General features: G+C 35.0%; 1 protein-coding gene across 5 annotated transcripts in view; it reads left to right on the top strand.

Annotated features, from left to right (window-relative positions):
- The window catches only part of LOC114873499 (potassium voltage-gated channel subfamily KQT member 1), a 28,768-nt gene extending 10,918 nt beyond the window's left edge, over positions 1 to 17,850 (top strand). For 2 of the 5 annotated variants that reach the window (XM_046286047.1, XM_046286046.1), the window contains exons 4-14: positions 423 to 549; positions 1,209 to 1,384; positions 1,777 to 1,917; positions 2,622 to 2,732; positions 2,887 to 3,093; positions 5,306 to 5,326; positions 8,070 to 8,317; positions 9,449 to 9,541; positions 11,036 to 11,192; positions 13,147 to 13,269; positions 14,035 to 17,850. In XM_046286047.1, coding sequence (XP_046142003.1) covers positions 423 to 549; positions 1,209 to 1,384; positions 1,777 to 1,917; positions 2,622 to 2,732; positions 2,887 to 3,093; positions 5,306 to 5,326; positions 8,070 to 8,317; positions 9,449 to 9,541; positions 11,036 to 11,192; positions 13,147 to 13,269; positions 14,035 to 14,136 — 1,506 coding nt within the window. In that variant the 3' untranslated portion in view covers positions 14,137 to 17,850. The remainder of the gene's footprint in view (positions 1 to 422; positions 550 to 1,208; positions 1,385 to 1,776; positions 1,918 to 2,621; positions 2,733 to 2,886; positions 3,094 to 5,305; positions 5,327 to 8,069; positions 8,318 to 9,448; positions 9,542 to 11,035; positions 11,193 to 13,146; positions 13,270 to 14,034) is intronic. The other 3 variants (XM_029181895.2, XM_029181897.2, XM_029181896.2) reach the window with 3 other exon arrangements.
- The last annotated feature ends 2,665 nt before the right edge of the window (positions 17,851 to 20,515 follow it).

Raw genomic sequence — 20,515 nt, 5'->3', positions numbered from 1 at the left:
AATTTCATACATTTTCTATTAAAACAAAGAATAGAAAAACAAATTAAGCAGCCTAAAAACATGAAAGTTTCACGGTAGTTCTTGACATCGCGATTCTGTCATCGATGTCCCCATTTTTCCAGGGTGACGTAGCGCTACAATAAAGGTCGTACAATCGATATAGTATCTTTATATGTATATTGTCCCGCTCGTTGCATATTTATTTTAAGAACACAGGAAACTAATGACTGCGCCAGCCTAGAAAGTCATCACGAAAATGCTTCCTCTGTTATTACGATTATCGTCCGGTCGGGGTAATTTTCTTTTCTCCTTTCCTTTCTTCCTCGCGTTCCATCGGTACATTTTATGGATCTGCAACATCGCGTGTTAAAAATTTGTTGTTCAAGCTCGAATTAAAATTCATTTGTTCATTCTGTTCGCAGGAAATATGTCTGGTGGTATTTTTCGGTGTGGAATACATGGTCAGACTATGGAGCGCGGGCTGCAGGTCAAAGTATATGGGTTGCTGCGGCAGGCTGCGGTTCATACGAAAACCGATTTGTATCATAGGTAAGTATCGTTTGTACGATAGCATTTCACTTAATGCACGTGGGGTCACTTCAATCAGCCTGTGCCCAAACTAATCCAATATTCGCATTGTTCGATTGTCCTGGAGGCAAAATTAGATCGGGAATGCTGTAGCTTGTTTTGGGACGAAAGGAGAACTCTTCGTCAAAACTGCTTAGAATCGACACGTTCCATTATCGCGCATATTCTGGAACGTTTATCAAAGTCGATTGATTATTCCCAAACGCGATAGGTGTATTTTGAATAAAAAATTATTCGATATTCTGTTCGATGATTAATGTTTGAATAATTCTCAATTCTGCTTTAGATCCGCTATTGATCGTGTGTGGTTTTTTTTTAGCCGGTTCGCATAACTGAATCGCGTGAAAGTATAGGGGTAAGATCGACTGATCGAAAACGTCGCCGCTCGTTCGAGTGACGTTCAATGTGATTCGCGATTAAACGAACTTTACGAGCGACTAAATTGTAACACCTAGCCGGATATTAATCGAACCAGCCATCGCGTGTTTACCTGCGAGGCCGATTACGTGCGCTCTAGATTTCCATGGGGTATTCAGCATCACGTAACGTCGCGCGATCAGATGCAAATGGTAGAAATTCAAATTTCAACAAATTTTAAATGAATTTGGTTTTGTTCTCAGATTTAATCGTGGTCGTGGCGTCTATGGTGGTGTTGTCGGTAGGGAGCAACGGCCAGGTGTTCGCTACTTCCGCCATAAGAGGCATCCGATTTTTGCAAATACTGCGAATGCTTCACGTCGACCGGCAAGGCGGCACGTGGAGACTTCTTGGTTCTGTCGTTTTCATTCATCGTCAGGTATGTTTATTAATGCAATTACAATTCTTACAAAAGAATTTGCATCACAAAAGCTAAAATAGACGCCTGCCGTTTAAATATAGAACAACTACTTAAAATTAAATGCCATAATTTATCGCATAATCTAAAATATACGAAGGGGTAGAATTTTTCCATTCTTCGATCGAAAGTTTTCACATCTTTTGTTTTCGATTCAAAAGAGCGTACTATACAATTATTCGATGTGAAATTATTCCAAACGACCTATGACTGGCTTAATTTTCGATCTGAATGACAAACAACCTTCAATTGTTCGCGTGCAAATAAATTGACCCGGATCTTTTGTGCCGAGCCTTCAGTGTTATTAGGGGGAAAATATTTCAATTGTCAGCGATGTTGTTCGTCATTTCCAGGAGCTGATCACGACGTTGTACATCGGGTTCCTAGGTCTTATTTTCAGCAGCTACTTTGTGTATCTGGCCGAAAAAGATGCTGTTGGGCCCGATGGAAAAACAGACTTTTCCAGCTACGCCGACGCGCTATGGTGGGGAGTGGTAAGTACATTTGTTCTTCATTTAATTAATTAAATAAAGTTAAAAATCTCTCCCTATTCCTCCTCCCTTTAAAGAAAACAAAAAAATAAAGAAAAAGAAAAGATGCAATTACGTTCGCAATTAAACCGATCGTATGGAAAGTAGCCGGTGTCTATTTCCATTGTACGGTATCGATGTGTAATAGGCGCGTGTTTCGCTCGTTCGATTTCTATTTACCGGAATAATTAATTCGGTCCGGCTGGCAAGCAGAAACTGCGCCAGGCGAACTGCGCCAGCTTAATTGTATGCAAGCTGTTCGTAAATGTTTATTAAGCGGCCGCTGCTAATCACTCGGAAAATATATATTTGTATTCGTAGCCGTCGAATGGGCAACGAGAGGATCGATGAAGCCGAGGCCGAGCGACGATTTAAACGTCGCTTGATTAACGTCACGTCGTCGATTGTCGTCGTTCGATCGTTGTCCGATTTTCCCGAGAATTTTCCTCGATGAAAATGCTGGAAAATACTCGTCGGTTAGATTGCACGGGTAGTGGTGAACGTTCCTGACTCGAAAAGACACGATGCGATAGGACGAATCGAAACTTCCATCGACCTTGGTCTTTTGTTGTTAATTTTTTATTTTCCTTCGATTATCCTGGGCTCAATGAATGAATTTCATGGAAAAATGTTTGAATTATTGCATAGGGATAAATTGTGCTTTCCAGATTACCGTGACCACCATTGGCTACGGTGACACTGTCCCACAAACGTGGATGGGAAAGATAGTTGCTTCGTGTTTCAGCGTGTTCGCTATATCCTTTTTCGCACTTCCAGCCGTAAGTATAATTATGGTTACGTCTATCATAATTATGTAAATTAGCCTAATAAAAAAATATAAAATCTGTTATCTACGGATTTTAATTAATCAAATTTCAAATTAAAGTTACATAAAAATGATTTAATGCGAGTGTATTTGTATTTCTGTTGCAGGGCATACTGGGCTCCGGTTTCGCATTGAAGGTCCAGCAAAAACAACGACAAAAGCACTTTAATCGGCAGATACCGGCTGCCGCAATGTTGATACAATGTTTATGGAGGTGTTACGCTGCCGACAAAGCCATCAACAGCGTGGCCACCTGGAATATTTATATAAAAGATCCAGCACCAGCCGGACAGCCGTCCACACCATTGGGAAAGGTAAGCTTTCGCGACTTTTTCGCCTCCAGTTCGGTGGCAGCAGCTACTAGCCGTTGGTTGTTGTTGTTTCTAGTTGCTTACGATGTTCCCTCGGTCGTCTGAATCGTTTAGATTGATTTGAAAGTCATGTCGTTTTACTATTTCAAACAATATGAATTGATTAATTAACGTTAATTGACAGAATGCAAGTTAACTCGTATTAATTATTATACCTATGTTCAGTATGAACATTATATCTATTATTATTATTAATATTTATGAAATATTATTATCGTGGAAGTCATCGGTGATTAGTGCCTGATATTTTATATAATCGATTAATTATTAATATTTTTACAGTAAACACCATTCGTAATTAACGCCTCTAATTTTATATAATTGATAAAATATATTATACAAATCGATGACAGAGCTTTCTGATCAACCTAATACATTGTGATACTTTTGTAATTATTATACATTCGAGGGGTTCGTTTATATCGGTGATTCAAGGACGCTGTTTCGATTAGAAACACTTTCAGAAGTAAGAATTTGCTTGGTATAAATTTTGTTGATTAAATCAAATGTAGCTGAGAAGTTGTTGGAAGTATAAGTTTAATTAGTACTAACAGGGTGATTTCAGTGAGGGTCACCAGTAATCGGCAGCACAAATTGTGTACACTTCGATAATTAACCCTAGAACGACATTATGGGGTAGCTGGCGATATGTTTGCATATTTGATTTGTTAATTGCTAAAATCTTATTGAAGGAAAAAAACTTTAATTGGTATTTTTTCCGGACTGTTACGAAATTTTATCAAGTAATATGTAAAATTTTAATAAATGACTTTGAAGTAAACAATGCAACAGTGTCGTTGTAGGATTAAAAAAAGAACAACTATGCTAATAACGTGAAGTGTTAAATTGAAATTTCGCGAATTCCGTTGAAATTATTAATTCCGGGTGAACGAATTCCTGCACCGTTTTTTTGAAACAATGCGATCGCGGGAGTTCGATTGCCTGGCGAAGTCATGCAGATAATTTGGCAGTGGATGGATGCAAGCAAAGAATGCGAATTCTGCTCTGTTTTTGCCTTTTTCTTTTTCCTTCGATGTGCCATTATGTATATCGGAGTACAAACATAACTGAGTGTTGCTCGTGATTTATTCGTGTGTTTGATGCAGTTCGAATTGCGCTTGGAAGCTTTTTGTATATTACCCTTCGAATCGAAGTATCGCTTTTCTTATTTCTTCGCTCTCCTTTTTGTTCTGCTCTGTAGAAGATCAATCTTTTACAATGAATTTCTTTTATTTTCATTTGCCAGATGAATTTTTGGCATATCGTGTGATTTTTTCAAATTACACAAATAAATCTTTCTTCGCCTTTTATTCGTAATTAATTAACTTTGATGAGGATACTCTGGTTAATTGATCAATTTACCAAATTAATAAAATTTGGGAGAAAAGAATGAACAGCAAGGAATCGTAAGACTCGATAAATTAATTTTCCAGTTACTAAAAGTACCAAAAATGTAATTAATTTTATCAAATATTCAGTCATCAAAGTGTTAACTATAACAAGAAATAAAGCAAAGATCCTCTTTTTTCTTCTTGGGAAAAATACCAGGTAATCAGATTTCTACGTTTAATTGAAAAAAAAAAAATGTACACTAATTCTATTCCTTTTTTCTGCCTTTCGTTTCTATCGCATTTTAGCATTCTTTGAAGGAAAAATGAAACTTTCTTTCTCTTGGTATCTCTGGTTGCCTTTGTATGACTGTTTTGCCTGGTAGATTTCGTTGGTTTCTGTTAATTGGTCATTGAACGCTTGTAAATCATGCAAGAAAATTAAACGATTCGAATTTTCTGTTTAATTAGAAATGAAATTATTCAAGTAATTGATTGTAGGAATTTGCATAATTGTTTCGATTTAGATACGAAATACTGTATTGTATAAATTGCAAGTAGAACATTGTTTGAATCGCATTCGAATATAGAAAAATTTTCTTAAATAAAAAATAGAAGGTAAGAATGTTGAAGATTGTTGCGATCTTGTATTTCTCGCATCTGCTGCCAAAAATTCCAAGATCAGTATCTTCTTTTTTTTTCTCTCTATCTCTTCTTTTCATTTTTTATTTCAATTCTTATGCGTAAATATAATAATCAGCCTCTTATTGACCCCGTTTATTGGACAATATATATTGTATATATAAAATGTACCTAATATATTTCAGTTGATTTGTGTAAAGAAGATGGTATGTAAAGGCCTCAGATTTATTTCAATTTTTACTCTTTTGCATGTTTATTTATTTACTATTTTATCACTTTCTTTACCACCGAAACGGGAACATATACATATAGTCGCGTTGTTACACACGAGTATGGTTAATTAATCCGGTTGCAGGAGCAATAAATAGTTTAATATCTCGAACAAAACTGGAATTCATTTTTTTTATTTTTTTATTATTCAAAATAATAAAAATTCAAGTATAAATGACACGATGACAGTCAACGTTCAGCTTTGTCCAAGATATCACACTATTAATTTTTATAAGCTTCTGCAACCAGGATGTTAAAAACCAGAATGTTGTCAAAAATAAAAGAAGAATAACATAAAAATATAAAGGAAAGAATTTTACGATTCAACCAACATCGCTATTCGCTTTTTAACTTTCCTTCTCTCTCGTCTGGTTTGTTCACGAGGGAACGTTCATTTCGAACCTCGAAGGGATAGACAGTTAACGAGCTCGTGTTATACCGTTGATCGAGCCCAGAAAACGTGCAACGCTTTTTAGCATCGATTCTCCGAGCAATTTTGTGGCAAACAACAACGAATGTTTGTACGATCCTTCGTGCTTGTATCTTTTCAAAGCGAATGTTTATAGAATTCTAAATCGATTTAGCCTGAAGGATCTCCTTTGCTACGAAATAACGCGATCATTTGATACGTTTCATTTCTTCTATGTGTATCTTTCAAATATTATTGCACACTTTTTTAAGCTTATTATCACAATTTGAATTTCTCTTTTCTTTTTTTTTCTAGCGAAGATCAGTGTTATGCAATGTGTATCTTGTATCTTGCATGCGCCTGCAATTTCTATGTGTCGTTATGTTTGGTGTATTATGCAAATTCATGTAGCTTATGTGTGTACAGGGTGTCGAAAGAAATTAAGGGTAGTTTGCTTCAGGGTTTCATGGTTGGGTGTTGATAAGATGTTGTATAGTAAATTGTAAAAAGTATTTATAAGCTTGGTGGTGTGATAGATAGTTTAAATTTATTGGCTTTCGAATTTGAATTGTAGATAAATTATTAAGATAGAATGAAATTTTTTAATAAAAGAGAACAAAGAGTCAAGGTACGTTTTACAGTTATGCAAAGATTTGAATATATTAGATAATGATTTTTTTTTTAATTATCTTCTAATAATTTCTGTAGTTTTTTAACAAGTTTGTGATATAAATATAACAATTTAGATTATGTACTTTGAATCAATTTAAGGAAAATGAAGAATAGAATTGATATATTTCAACACTCTTGGTTTTATAGATACTCTGTACCTACAAAGTGGGCTGATAACGATAGCCGGGATGATTCTGCACAAAACATTACACCAATATTTACAAAATATATTAAAAAGTAATTAAATATATTTGCTAGCTAGTCGATAGTCGTGGATCAGTAGTATAAGATCGTAAATAGTCAGACGTGACTGAAAAGCATAGAATTTTTGTTTATCTTTTAGTTTATCAATAATGTCACTAGTTTCTAAATTTATTAAAAATTCTCTAATTATTCAAAACATCAATTATCAACTATAGGATAAAAAATTCTAAATTATGTTGTTTTATATGTTTGTTATGTCCATTACTTCCAATCAATATTAGTGTCTTATAATCAATGAAGTAGTTTAATTAACACCGTTTCACAGCAGAATCATCCCTTCGTTAACTCGGTTCACGGTGCACGCGTATTTGTTTTTCTATTCGCATCAACCTGCAATGCAAAGAGAACTTACGCTCGACGGCTGTCGCGATTGTCGATAAAAAGCATCGTTTATCTACCAGATTTTTAGAGATTCGCCAGCTGTGCATTACCTTCGCGTTCTTCCTTGAAATTTTCTTAAGTACTTAATGCGTGCCAGTCTACGGTATAAGGTTAATGCAGAGCTTATGTTAGTGGCCCCGAAAGTAGGTTTGAAAACCGATGCTGACCCAGTTTCACGTCATTCGTGCACGGAAACTCGTTTCATTTTCGGTGTTATCCATCAGAGGTTGGTTCGTTTGCGCACGTGAAAAATTCGATAAACTGGAAGAGAGAAGAGGAGCGAATAAATATTGCAATCCTTGTTCCATCTTCCCTCAAAACAAACCATTTTTCCTCTTTCCCTTTGCTCTTCATTCGTTTCTATAATACGACGACACAAAGAAACAATTGACTCGCACCGAATGTGTTATTTAATTAGCCTAATTATTTTAATTAATTTTATATGGTTACTTATTTTTTGAATGCGTTGGGTAACCGTGGTCTACTCCAAAAGCAAGGATTCTATTTCAGTTCCTGTTATCCCGATCTCTATTTCCCATATATTCCTGCAATATCGTAACACAGAATTCTCACATTCCCAAGAAAATATTAAATAATATAACACATATTACGTGTCATCGGCGCTGAATATATTAAGTAACCTTAGTCGGCTTGAAATGCGAGGATTATATTTCAATTTCCATCTACCTCTACCATCTACCCTTCCCATGAATTTCTACGATATCGCTATTATAAAATTGATGACAAATCATATAAAAATGTAGAAAAGATATAAACATCGCGTCAGCCAACGAGCCTAAGTTGCCAAGTGGACACAGGTGTAGCCATGATTGAAAGCAGGTGGCGAGATAGGGAGCTTTTCAGATGGAACTGGGCCGAGCTGGTGCTCGCTAGTAGGGATAGTGCATGTTGTGTTCGACGTGTGATGTAATGGGAGGGCACCGGGGGTTCAGTCTCTGATGATCCAGGTGGCAAAGAAGGCGAGCGTACTGAAGAGGCGAAAATCGAGGAACCGGATGGATGTTCAGCAACAACAACAGTCGTTGCCACCGGTCACGATATCCGGTGGCATGTCCAGCGCTGCTGCCGGCGATGCTTCTGGTCAAAACGACAACCAGAGAATGGAGAACGAGGGTGACGTTATCTTCTACATGGAGGAGCCGAAAGCTGGTACACCGAATCGTGCCAGACGCGACAACCGGTGAGTCGTTCATCGATTTTCTTTCTTTCTTTCTTTCTTTCTTTCTTTCTTTCTTTAATTAATAATTAATCAGCTGTCAGATTCCGGCAAAAGCTAATTAAGGATTTTATATATCTCTTTTTTCATTTTTAATATACGCAAAGTTAAAAGTATTTAAATAATTTTAAAATAGGGGTGTAATAGCAATAGGTATATCGATAAGAGTTAATGAGTAAAAATGATAATGATAGAAGAATTATAATTCGATTCAAAGCTTTTGATAGCTATGGATGAATGCAGTTGAACAGTGACATTTCGCTGGAAATTCAAGCGAGAGAAGAAGGGATTTCGTTGATCCCACTGAAATTGGCGAGACGATTCGCTTTGGAAATAAAGTACCGCGAGCAGCCGCGTTGAATTTCAAAATGAAATCCCGTGAACGAACTTATTTCGCCTCCGGTTTTTTCGCATTATTCGGAAAGCGAGGAGTGCACACAAGAGGCCGGTGAAAAGAACGCGAATTCTCGCCGGTAAACAGTCGCGAATAATTTGCATGCTCCACGCTCGAGGCGGCTGAAACTCCATTTCAAGTTTCACGATTTATGCCAGACTAGAACAGAGTTCCGTACCCTTCAATCTCGTTGAAGCTCTAGAAAATTGTTAACTTTCGATCGATCTGGCATCCGGTATCAAACTGTTAAATAAAATCAAATTTATAGTGTGCCCCAGAGAAGACACCAGAACTTGGCTGACGATCCCAAAATAATGAAAACACTTACTTTGAGTAGTATTCTAAAATTATAAAAAATCCACGGTATTTCATATTTTCTCAATTTAATCCCCGACATCATCGAAAGTTAGATTATCGTTAAAATCAATCTCTTGACTCGACACCGGCGACAGGTCCTTAAGAAACTTAACTTGATGACAAAGTTGGGAAAAGTGGATCGTAACGTGTATACAGGATGTGCGTGAGAGTGAAAGAGGGAAAATTCTGTGGAAATTTCACGGCGATATAATAGGGGGTAGGGTAAAGTTGGCCCGACAGGAAACGTCAGCCGAGTGAAGGACACTTTCTCTGGGACAGTTTTGAACGTCGACGGAACTAGTTTTCGAGCCTGGTAGTATGAGTAGTGTGTTTCCGGTCGGCAGGGGAAGCCTCTTCACCTCGCAGACGAGTTCCGTCACGGAAGCGACCAGTGACGAGATCGACATTGATATCGAGGAGCCTCAAAGGGTCACCACGTGAGTATATATAATAACTTCTCTTGTTTTCAATTTTCATTATTTCGAAACGTCTTCGAACGCAATCGTGTACACTGCGTTACATTGACATTTCGAGCGACTCCGCGTTCTCGAAATAGGAATTGACGCGTTAGCTTGCGGCGGCTCTCGTGAAAGGGTACTTCTTCCTCTTTCCTTCTTTTTTTTTTTTTTTTTTTTTTCTCGCGGAAAGCACGATACGTAAGTGCTTTTTTTCACTGGTGCATTACTCCGTTTCGCGGACGGCCTACATTCTTTGCAGTTCGTACTCGAAGCCCTGACACAAAGACAGTGCCGGCCAGATTTCCAGGCATCTCTTCTTCGCGCGGTTGCATTCGCGACGCATCCCTCGCATAGTTTGATACTCGAGCCACGTTTCTGTTTTTTTCCTCCCCTTTAAACGAACCTTGCCGACGCTTTTGTCCCGGCAACGCGAGATCGTCCGTGAAAAGCGGCCGATTCTGGCCGCTGCAGCCACTTCAATTTTCCTGCGAATTAACGCCCTAAAAAGAACCCCTCTCCCCCTTATGGAATATTGTTTAAAGAACGATGAAAATAATTTTTCACCTCGCGTCTATATTCAGAGTTTTAATTTAAAAGTAAAAATAGCAAGAAGTTACAAATTGGCAATATCGCACAATTTTATCATGATACGGAAAAGTTGCTTGCAAGATTCTCTGTAAACGTACAACCAAGTTTTTCTTTAGAAAAAAAAAAAAAAAAAAAACAGAAGAAAGCTTGTTTATTCGAAGCGAAACGATGTAGCAGCGTATAGAAGCGAGGAACAACTACTTTCCTCAAGAATGTCTCTCTCGACTGTTCTCAAAGAAAATGCGTGGGTAGTATTTCTCTCGTTTGAAGAAACGTGAGGAGTTGTAAGCTTAAACTGAAAAGGTGTCTTTCTAATTCGTAGCTTATTGTAATCTAACAAGCGAAAATATTTTGTTACATTCGTGAAATAAATTCAATCTGGAAAATGTTGAACTCCATTTTACCAGGAATAAATAATTCTGTTTGCTTGTTTCTACTTTCAAATAAAAAACGAATATTACCTTCATTTTTATACAAAAATTTGAAAAAGAAAAAATGAAAACATGCGAACAATAAAATTGTACATTTTCGACATTCTTTTCTTCGAGTTAAAAAATAATTAAAACAGAGAATAACTGTCTGTGCGATGCAACTGTTATTATCGTGAAAATAATGGCAAACAAAAGGGGGAGAGAAATATTTCAATTTCATTCCTGGTTAACTCGCATGAAATAAATCATAGAGTAAATGGAATTGGTTGTTAATTTAACCGGAAACCGGCATATTCAGGACCGCGTGAAAATCAATCGCCCGGATCGCCAGTCAACGACAAGAGACCTGGCCAGGGAAAAGAGGAATTTATGGTCATCGTGAAAAGGATACCGATTCCCGTACCAATTTTGCGTATATTGTATTTATTGCTAATCGAATCATTATAATTTTCAGGCTAACCGAGGCACATCGAAACGCCATCAGAGCGATCAGAAAGATCAAATACTTCGTGGCGAGGAGGAAATTCCAACAAGCGCGAAAACCATACGATGTACGAGACGTGATCGAGCAATACAGCCAGGGTCATCTGAACATGATGGTGCGAATCAAGGTGAGTAAACATTTTTTAATTTCCAATTGTTTAGAAATTTCTCAGAACTCGTTGCTTGTTAGTGGCTTTCGAGAGAAGAATTTTATGTAAAAGAAAACTGGGGTGGCTTTGACATGTCGAGATTACGCAGAAAGTTCCTTTGCGAATATGAATATTAATGTTTACGTGTGTACTCGTGTAAGAGGAATATCCTGGCGAAGCTTGAAGAAGGAATATTGTGCTTGCTGAAATATAAATCTCCCGCTAAACTCTCTGCTAGAAGGTTTTCTCGAAAATTACTTTGAAATTAAGTAAGCATTTAATATTAGAGGATTTTCTATTCTCTAAAAATTTTTCCCAGTTATTAATTTCTTTAATTAAGTATTGAAAATGAATTTCCTGTGAAACTTCGCTAACGATATTCGTTTAATTATGAAAAAATATCCTGATAATATTTTAATCAACTAATTTTTGTCATACGAATGTAAGATTAATCGAATCTCTTAATTAACTGGGAGAATACTGTTAATCGTGATCAAACGTTTAACGTCACACGATAAGGGCTGATTTCGCGTTACGGGGTGAGACAATAGCAAACGTTGTATCTCGTATCGTTTCCCCATCAGAGTGGATGCAGATTGGAGCTCGACAATTATTACCTTGTTGCCAATCGACGAGCGAATAAAGCCAATGTCAGCTACTTGGACAATGGAATTGTCAATGGACGGAGTAGTCAGGGTTGGGTTAGTTTGATCGGCTGTCGACATAATAGCGTGGCGATCGGTTGCGTATCGAACATCCCCCCTGCGTTTCGATGCACTTTGCTGTTTCAACCACCTGTCTATGATGGATTGAAATTGTCAAAAATGATCAATCATTTGTGTTATTTATGGTATCCCACCGAAAAATTTCTTACAATATGATCGATGGATTCCTATCAAAATTCAACTCGTATACAATTAATTAAATAATTCAATAATCTATCTTTTTTGTTTAATTTAAACATGAGTCACGCATGACCCATATAATTTCATTTGAAACAATCGCGTTACGTTAACTAAACCGACACTTTAGACTAGTTTTCAGGAAGGGGAAGATTGAGATGGATTGAAGGTATCCTGTTTCGTAATAGCAATCAAAGGATCCTGCTCGGTAATGGATTTCGCTGGCTTCATTTAATCTCGCGTACATTAACAGGTCCTAACTGCAGAATTTGAGTTATAATAACGAGACTATCGTACGAAACACCATACTGTTTTATAATAAATTTGAATTACTGTATTAATTGTTTAGGCCATTACATTATTATCTCATTGTTAGGATTTTCTGGTACGCCGAGCATAATATGAATTTGTTAACTCGTTACACTGAACCGATATCGCTTTTACTCTATTGTACAGCCAGACCGCGGCGTTTATCAAAGCATGTCACTGTAAAATGCGATTAATTAAGGAGATTAATTAACGGTTGCTACCAGCGTATTAATTGTGTTTCCCCGGTAATGGATGTTTGGCAAAAGTTATCCATCGTTTGTGGATACCATGAAGGTAATTCATTCTGTTTGTTGAAATTTTACATTGAAAATCTTCCGAAATTCAATTTTCTTCTCGTAATTAGAAGGAGTATCATTTCCTAATTAGGAGGAATATCGTTTCCTAATTTGATGTAATACCATTATCACCCATATACGATCCACATCACTCGTATGTGGGTCAAATCTCTAATCTCTAACTACCCAAATCTCTAAGCAGATTCTGTACTTGCGTTATATTATTATGATTGATAGCATCTAAAGTACTTACACTATTCATACGAAATAACTTCGACTGATTCTAATGGTAATATAAGTATTTATTTATTGATTTTATTTGCCTGTAAATAAAATATCTAAGGAGAGGATCTTGAAATAAATTGTAATATAATCGAGTAATGTTATTTATTAATCAATGCCCGCGTGATTGATACTTTTGTGCAGGAATTACAAAGGAGGTTGGATCAGACCCTGGGTAAACCAGGTAGCTATTTGGCAGGAATCGACCGAGCAGGCAACGTGAAGCCAATGACGATAGGCGCACGCTTGTACAGGGTTGAACAACAGGTGAGTTTATTAAAAAAATCTTCATCAACTTAACCCTTTAGCATATATTATACATTTTCAAAATATATAAATATTGTTAGTTAAGAGGAAAATTTCAAAATTATTACGAATTTAATAAGTCCATAAAAGTTTCAGAGTTCTTTTTCATTAATTACTAATTAATGTGTGTTACAATTCTCCTAAGGAAACAGTATACAATAATTAGGCCTGATACTAATGTCTTCTTTTCAGTCTAATAATCCGAACACCTCTGCAATTTGATACAATCGATTGACTTCTAACGTCGCGTGATAATAACGCGTTTCCACTTTCTTATTCGACGTAACGATGTTTCGAGTACTAGTTTGCTACCATTTTTTCAAGGGGAGAAAGCTTTCCCATCACGACCCTTTCTCCCTGGAGGGTTGTAGATGGATGGATGTAATGGAGGATATAATTTTCAATTCGCCAGAAACCACCTACGTGGTCTGAGCCTGAAATTCATTTCATTCGTCTCTCGATTTGATTAAATTAACGCGATTAGGGTGAGCTTAATTATCGTCGCAAGATTTCGTACATTCGATAAATTGTCCAACTTTAGGATCGTTCGGTGAAAATTTATGAATTGCTAAAGTTAATGGTAATTTGAAAATTCTTCCTTCCTCTGTAATACTTTATTTTCTCTAGGAATGTCCACTTTGTTCGATGCTGTACCTGCTGCAATTTGTTAGATATGAAAGTGGATGGGTACAGCATGAAATGTATTGAAACTATATCTGTCCACAGTTGTCCGTGATGGATAAGAAATTGGACCAGCTGGTGTACGTGCTGAACGCTGTGGCACAAAAGCAACAAATACCACTGAGGAGTATAGAGGACGACGTGTAACAGAAAGCCCCCGGCGAGCTCGTGCCATCTGTTTCACGATCATTGGCAATACCGTGGTCTTTGCCTCGTGTTACCATAACCAACCTTGTCCCGGGCATGTTCAGCGAAAGTGGTTGAATCGAGATCGTTTTTCGATGTCAACGACAGAGGAGGATTTCACTGATCGATCAAACCTTCGCTCGACAGGCTGAGGTAAAAATGACGATCAAAGGATCTTTAAATTAGATTACAAGGAACTGGAGAAATTTTTCTGGAAAATAAAATAAAATGAAACTCTTCGATACTTCCGCTACGTAGGATCCTCGAAACCTCTGTTTCACAAATTTAAAAAATAAAAAAACGATCACGCTAAACGCACAGGAACGATTTTTTTTCTTGGAAGGAAGAACGATCGTTTGAAATATTGCGATGATTAAAGGAATCGTATCTGGAAATAAAAATACAGATAGATTCTCGTTGTTCTGAACATATCGGTAATGGTAGTACGCTTTTCGCGTTTCAAGTATATCGTAACCGGAAGCCCGGCTTGAACGATGAAGAAAGGAAGGACTGATCGGCTGAACGGACAATTGTGTACACGTAGAAAACGTAGGATCGGTAGACTGAGAAATGGATCTAGAATTGTTTCAAGAACAGATTCATTTAGGATGGTAAATATATTGGATGCAAACGTCTTGGGAACATCACTTGGGCCAACTAGGAATTAATAGAGAGGAACAATAAGCAAATAAATAAATAAATAAATTTAAAAAAAAAAAAGAAACTTCCTAGATGAGATATCTCTTATAGGCATATTATATACACATACAGATAACTTCTAGTCTCTGCTGGTAATAAACGATCAATTATTAAGCCTTAATTAATCACGAACTTTGAAACTTTATCGCCTAGTGTCTTTTAAATGCGAGATGGAAGGAGAAGATTGTACAAACGCGGTGTCGAGTTACTTAACTATAAACTATAACTTGTATCTTTGACGCGATTTTTTCAATTTCTAGCACAAAATGCGATGCTTTGCTCGAACAAACGGGGAACGTATATGCTTTGAAACGAGATATGTCTGATAGTGCGGTGCCATTGATCGGTGGTTTAACCCTTTGCAGTCCTAATCTGTCATTTCATCGATGATTCCGGGCGAATTTTATTCCAATAAAAATCAATAACTCCAACTACGTAAAAATAAATTGACAGTAGAATAATCAAACTCGTGAAAATGACAATTCTCTAATTTTGGAAAATTAATTTTTCATCCTTCATTTATTTATGACTTCAAATTTTAATGCCGATTAATCATTAAGGTGAAATAATTCAATATAGAAATTAATATTTAATCAAGCTGGACTTTGGGCTGCAAAGGGTTAAGAATTTTGGTTCCCTTCGCAATTGTGGCACAATTTCGGAGAATTCTGAAGGAAGTTTGCAAAATACATGTGTGAATGGTTGTACGTGTGGATGTTTGTCGGTCTTCGATACGAACGATCGAGTTATTGGTTCCTGGATGTACAGGGTGTTCGCGAAATATTAAGGGTGCAAAAGAAATATTTCAAATTTTAATAACAAAAATTAATTGGTTCGAGTCTAATTAACAGATTGACCCTTTAAAAGTTAAATACAGTTTTATTTCTTAACTTTAAGGTTCCATTTTAAGAAATATGGACATAGTTTTCTTTTAAATTCAAATCAGATACGTGTTCACAGAAACACGTTTCTATTTTATTACCCTGCAAAAATGTATTATTTATCACGATTGCCCTATGCACACCCTGAGTTGCTCGAAAATCCATGAAATCTTAAAAAACCGTATGTTTGAAACAGTTACGATCAAGAAGGCAGAGAAACGATGTACATAGTTCGGAAAGAAAAGAAAGGAGAGAAAGGGAAATAGAAAATTGGAATATATTCTGCATATACATACATATAGGAAACTAGGAATGTGTGAAAACCCGAGAGAATTTCTCTTAGAAAAAGTTATGAAAAATATATCGAAAGTATCTTGTGACATAAAAATACAGTCACGAACTGGGATTTTTATTAATTTTCCGATCACTTTTAAATTATAGAATAAAATGATAAAATTGAATAGAGAATTATAATAATTAGCAAGAATATAAAATACAAATTTCTGGTTTTCTTATGCCCCAAGATACTTTTGGAAACCCAACCCATCGGGATTTCGGGTTTTCGTATATTCCTAATAGATACATTTATATTTTCTACGTAGGCTATCGGATACGGCACGTAAAAGAACCATAACGTTATCGACACCGTAAGAATTTCGTCGTGTTAACTCTTAAAACGATTACCTGTATGCATGTACGAGAGTATACGAGTTTTCTTTCTAATTTCAATTCCTTGTTTACCATTCGAGCACGATTAAACACATTAAATTATTATTAGTATACAATGAATTAGAATCAATTAAACTTACTAATTTTACATTGCCTTTTGATTTACAGTGTAAATTTAAAATAAATTAGAACCATTTAAAAATTGATTATGACTCTAATTGAAAAATGAAATTATTTTCGACTAAAATAAACCCCCAGTTCTTTAATTTCCTAAATTGATTGGATAATTTCGTGCTTGAATGGATAAACGAACAGATTGAATCCTATCGAGTGTAAAGAAATTATTCATTTTCGTGAAACACACGTGAGCTCTTGAAATGTACGAACTTTCTTTATAAAGCATAGTTTTCAAAGCATACATTGCATTCGTTCTAATGTCGACTATAAACTATCGAGGAATAAATCGATCTCTGCGCGGGAAGGACCAGTCTCTTGTTAACTAGGATAACATTTACCTACGCTCGAACTATTGCACTGAAAATATCTATCGTCTAACTATACTATTGTTAACGTGTAAATATTGTTAATCTATCATTCTATCATAAGAGACTTTATAAGGTATATTTCCAAGTGTTTTCGAGACACCTTTGTGCTTCTTCTTTCAATATAAATGAATAATACCTTTGTTTTTAATTTTTTTCAATTATAACATATGCAATACTTATGTTTCTTATATTTTGATTAATTAAACTTAAAATTATTGATTTCTAGAATCTATTTAATTTAGTGGTATTTATTCAATATTGTCAAAATTTGTTACATTTCTTTTCTAAAATATATTGGTACTTTGAAATTCTTAACAATATAAATATCACAGAGCAAAGGGTTGATTTAATTAGTCTCGAAAGCACATTTTTATTTTATTTTTATTACAAAATTATATAAAATATCGATGCTTCGACGAGTGTACCTTTCTATTATTTTGTAATTAACTGATTCTAGTCAAAGTACCAGTCACCAAGCGTACCTTAATCTAATTTAACTGAAATTCTTTTTTTATAGTAACTTAGCTTCCTAAGAATATGATGAACGCTTGCTTCGTAGATAGTAGCGTGTTATATCGTGAAATTTCGCCATGCCGAGGAACAATACCCTGTAAAAATAACTCGAGCATGTACGATCGTACGATATAAAAATTCTATGGTGCCTCTCACTCGACTAACTCCACTATAAAGCAACTGATTAACTATTGACGATAGGATCTAGCGTAAGATAGAGTTGTAAATAAACATAGCCGATATCGTAGGACTACGAAAATTGTATAATGGCAATACAGAAGGGGTGGACATTAGGGTGAAAAAAAAAAGAAAATTAGAAACAGAATTTATTTTTATTATTATTTTTTTTATTCTGATCTTATTCTGATATTTTTACAATTTCTGCATAAATAATGTTATTTATTAATCATTAATCCACTTTAGTTTTTTATTATAATTTTCAAAAATCATGTTCCCCTCATTTATTTGCTCATATTGCCCTGATGTTTATCCCTTCATTACAGGCTTCGAAATTACAGAAGTCGAAGCTCGAGTGTTCTTTCGTTTCTTTCATCCCCTATGCTGAATATTGCTGAACGCTTAATGAAACACCACTCGATGATTATATTGCTGACCATCAGTAGAGACAATCAAAAAACTTATAAAACTCGCATAAATAATCTTTATCATATCTAAATAAAGTTCAATTCTCGTTTCACTATAAATCCCTCTTTTAAATTGCAATTATCAAACGCTTGAAAAATATATAGTTAATTAAAATTTGTATCTTTTCTTTCTTTAACAATTTTTTAAGCTTTCAACATTTTTTATTGAAAATATTAGAAAGCGATTGTTGTGAGTTGTATAGAAACATTTGTTTTGGCATAGAGAATTATCAATTTGGGATACTCTGTATATACATATATAAAATTATACACCTGATAGTAATTTACAATTGCTATGAACTTATGAAATTGTCAAATATTATTGATCAATATCGATAGCAATTGCGGATATACCGTGATGGTAAACCTTGAAAAGCAAGTAGTGTTCGCGAATCGGCCGAAAATACGTGTAATTGCAATTTCTCATTAACGATACGCGTGTAAATATACGTCGTAAAACGTGTATTGTAAATAAACAAATATGTACAACGTAGAGATATGCAAAAGATTATATGCATATAACGCTTTCGGTTTTAAAGAAAATCAACGCAAATTAAATTAAAAATTAATGCCATTGGATATCTTATAGGAGGATGCGTGATTAATTAGAAAGGGAAAGAAGGATGTTTGATTAATTTTTTCAATCAGAACGCAATCATATTACAATAAGGGTTCGTTTCACATTCGATCGAATAAATAGGTACACGTGAAAACAGACCAAAATATCGTACCTTTTTTGTCCTGAATGAAATGGTCCTAAACATTTCTTTACAGAGTAAACTCAATTTTCTATTTTTTGATAATCTCTTTATCAAATACTATTTCTCCTAAATGAACTTCTTTACTCATACGTCCTTTTATTTAATACGAATTTCAAAGGGCATTTTGAAAAAGTACATGCGTACTGAAATACCATTATAATTCTTCTAGGAACAAAATATAAACTTTCATAATTAAATTTGAAATGATCATATCTAATAATCCACATTAATTGATATCAGATCATTGTAAATCTTATAATATTTGTTTAATTGGAATATTCGAGTATTAGATAAGAAAACAAACGTAGCTACCTATCGTGTACCTGTTCACATGGTGCTGTATCTTAAAAAAATAATTCTTTTTTAATTTAAATTATTAATTGAATTTCATTAATGAAACGGGTGTCGTTGATAAATTGAAACAGACCAAATTTTCAATCAAAAGCAACATTGGGATCAATGGAAACGGAATTCATGGTATACTTAAATGTTAGTATGGAATTTTAATGTCCACATGGAGAGCATGTTTCTATGAATATTTTTTATTGTACAATTTCTTCTGTAAAATTTTAAATTTTAACTTTGAGGATTTAACTGTAAAATTCGATGCCATTTGTACTGTAAAACTTTCAGATTTATGTTAATACCTTTATTTATTGCAACCTATATCATATATTTACTGGAAATTCTATCTTGAAGCATTAAACAGGTGTTGCTTTAACAATTTTTGTTATGAAAATAAAATTCTGACAAAATTATGCAATCACAACGCATATCAAATTATATTTATACACAAAGTGCAAACAGTCTTGTATTATTCAGCAATAATCCAACATGTCACGTCGAGAATGCCTGTATGAGAAGAAGAAATATTGAGTAGTGTAACGTTGAAAAATACATACGAAAACTTTGCTCTCGCATCGGGCAACTACTTAAGCAATATTCTCTTAATACTCTCGATAATAGCTATTAAGTATGCTAACGATCGAACGTGTTCAATCATGGTGTTAACTTTTCATACGAATCTTAACGAAGCCGTAAACGAACTCACTGTATCGTATCTCTCCGCATTTCTTTATATCAAAGGTATATTTTGTACTAACACTTTGTCGATGGATTCAATGAATTTGATTGATTAAAAATCTAAACGAACAATACAAATCCTTTTGGATCTGTCGACAAGGTATTCAAATTGAACAGTAGTGTTCCAAACAAAGAATCATTATTAAATTTTACTTTCACCAGAAATACAATATAAAAAGAGAAACAATCGTAAACTGTAAACTGTAAGTCGTACTTAAGAAAAAGTATAAATTAAAAAAAAAAAAAATTGTTAATTAGATAGATACAAAGTGTAAGAAACGAGTAGCAATGATTCTTTGCCTTCTCTGCGACTATTTTCTAACTATACAGGTGAGCTGCGCCGAATTAAACATGTTTAAATAAAAAAACAAAGAGAATAACAAAAAAAAATGTAATGAATTAATAATTACAGACACTAATGATTAAAGCGCGATAGATCTTTTCCGCGGCAAAGATATTTTGCAAGTGTCCTTCCAAATAAAAAGAAAAATAATTCCCGAGGATTCAAGCGACACTCTTAGATCTTGTACTTAATTAATACATAA

The sequence above is a fragment of the Osmia bicornis genome, chromosome 6 (genome assembly GCF_907164935.1).
Source record: "Osmia bicornis bicornis chromosome 6, iOsmBic2.1, whole genome shotgun sequence".
Classification (NCBI taxonomy): Eukaryota; Metazoa; Arthropoda; class Insecta; order Hymenoptera; family Megachilidae; genus Osmia; species Osmia bicornis.
Note: the sequence above shows the minus strand (reverse complement) of the source record. Positions and strands in the feature narration are given on the sequence as shown.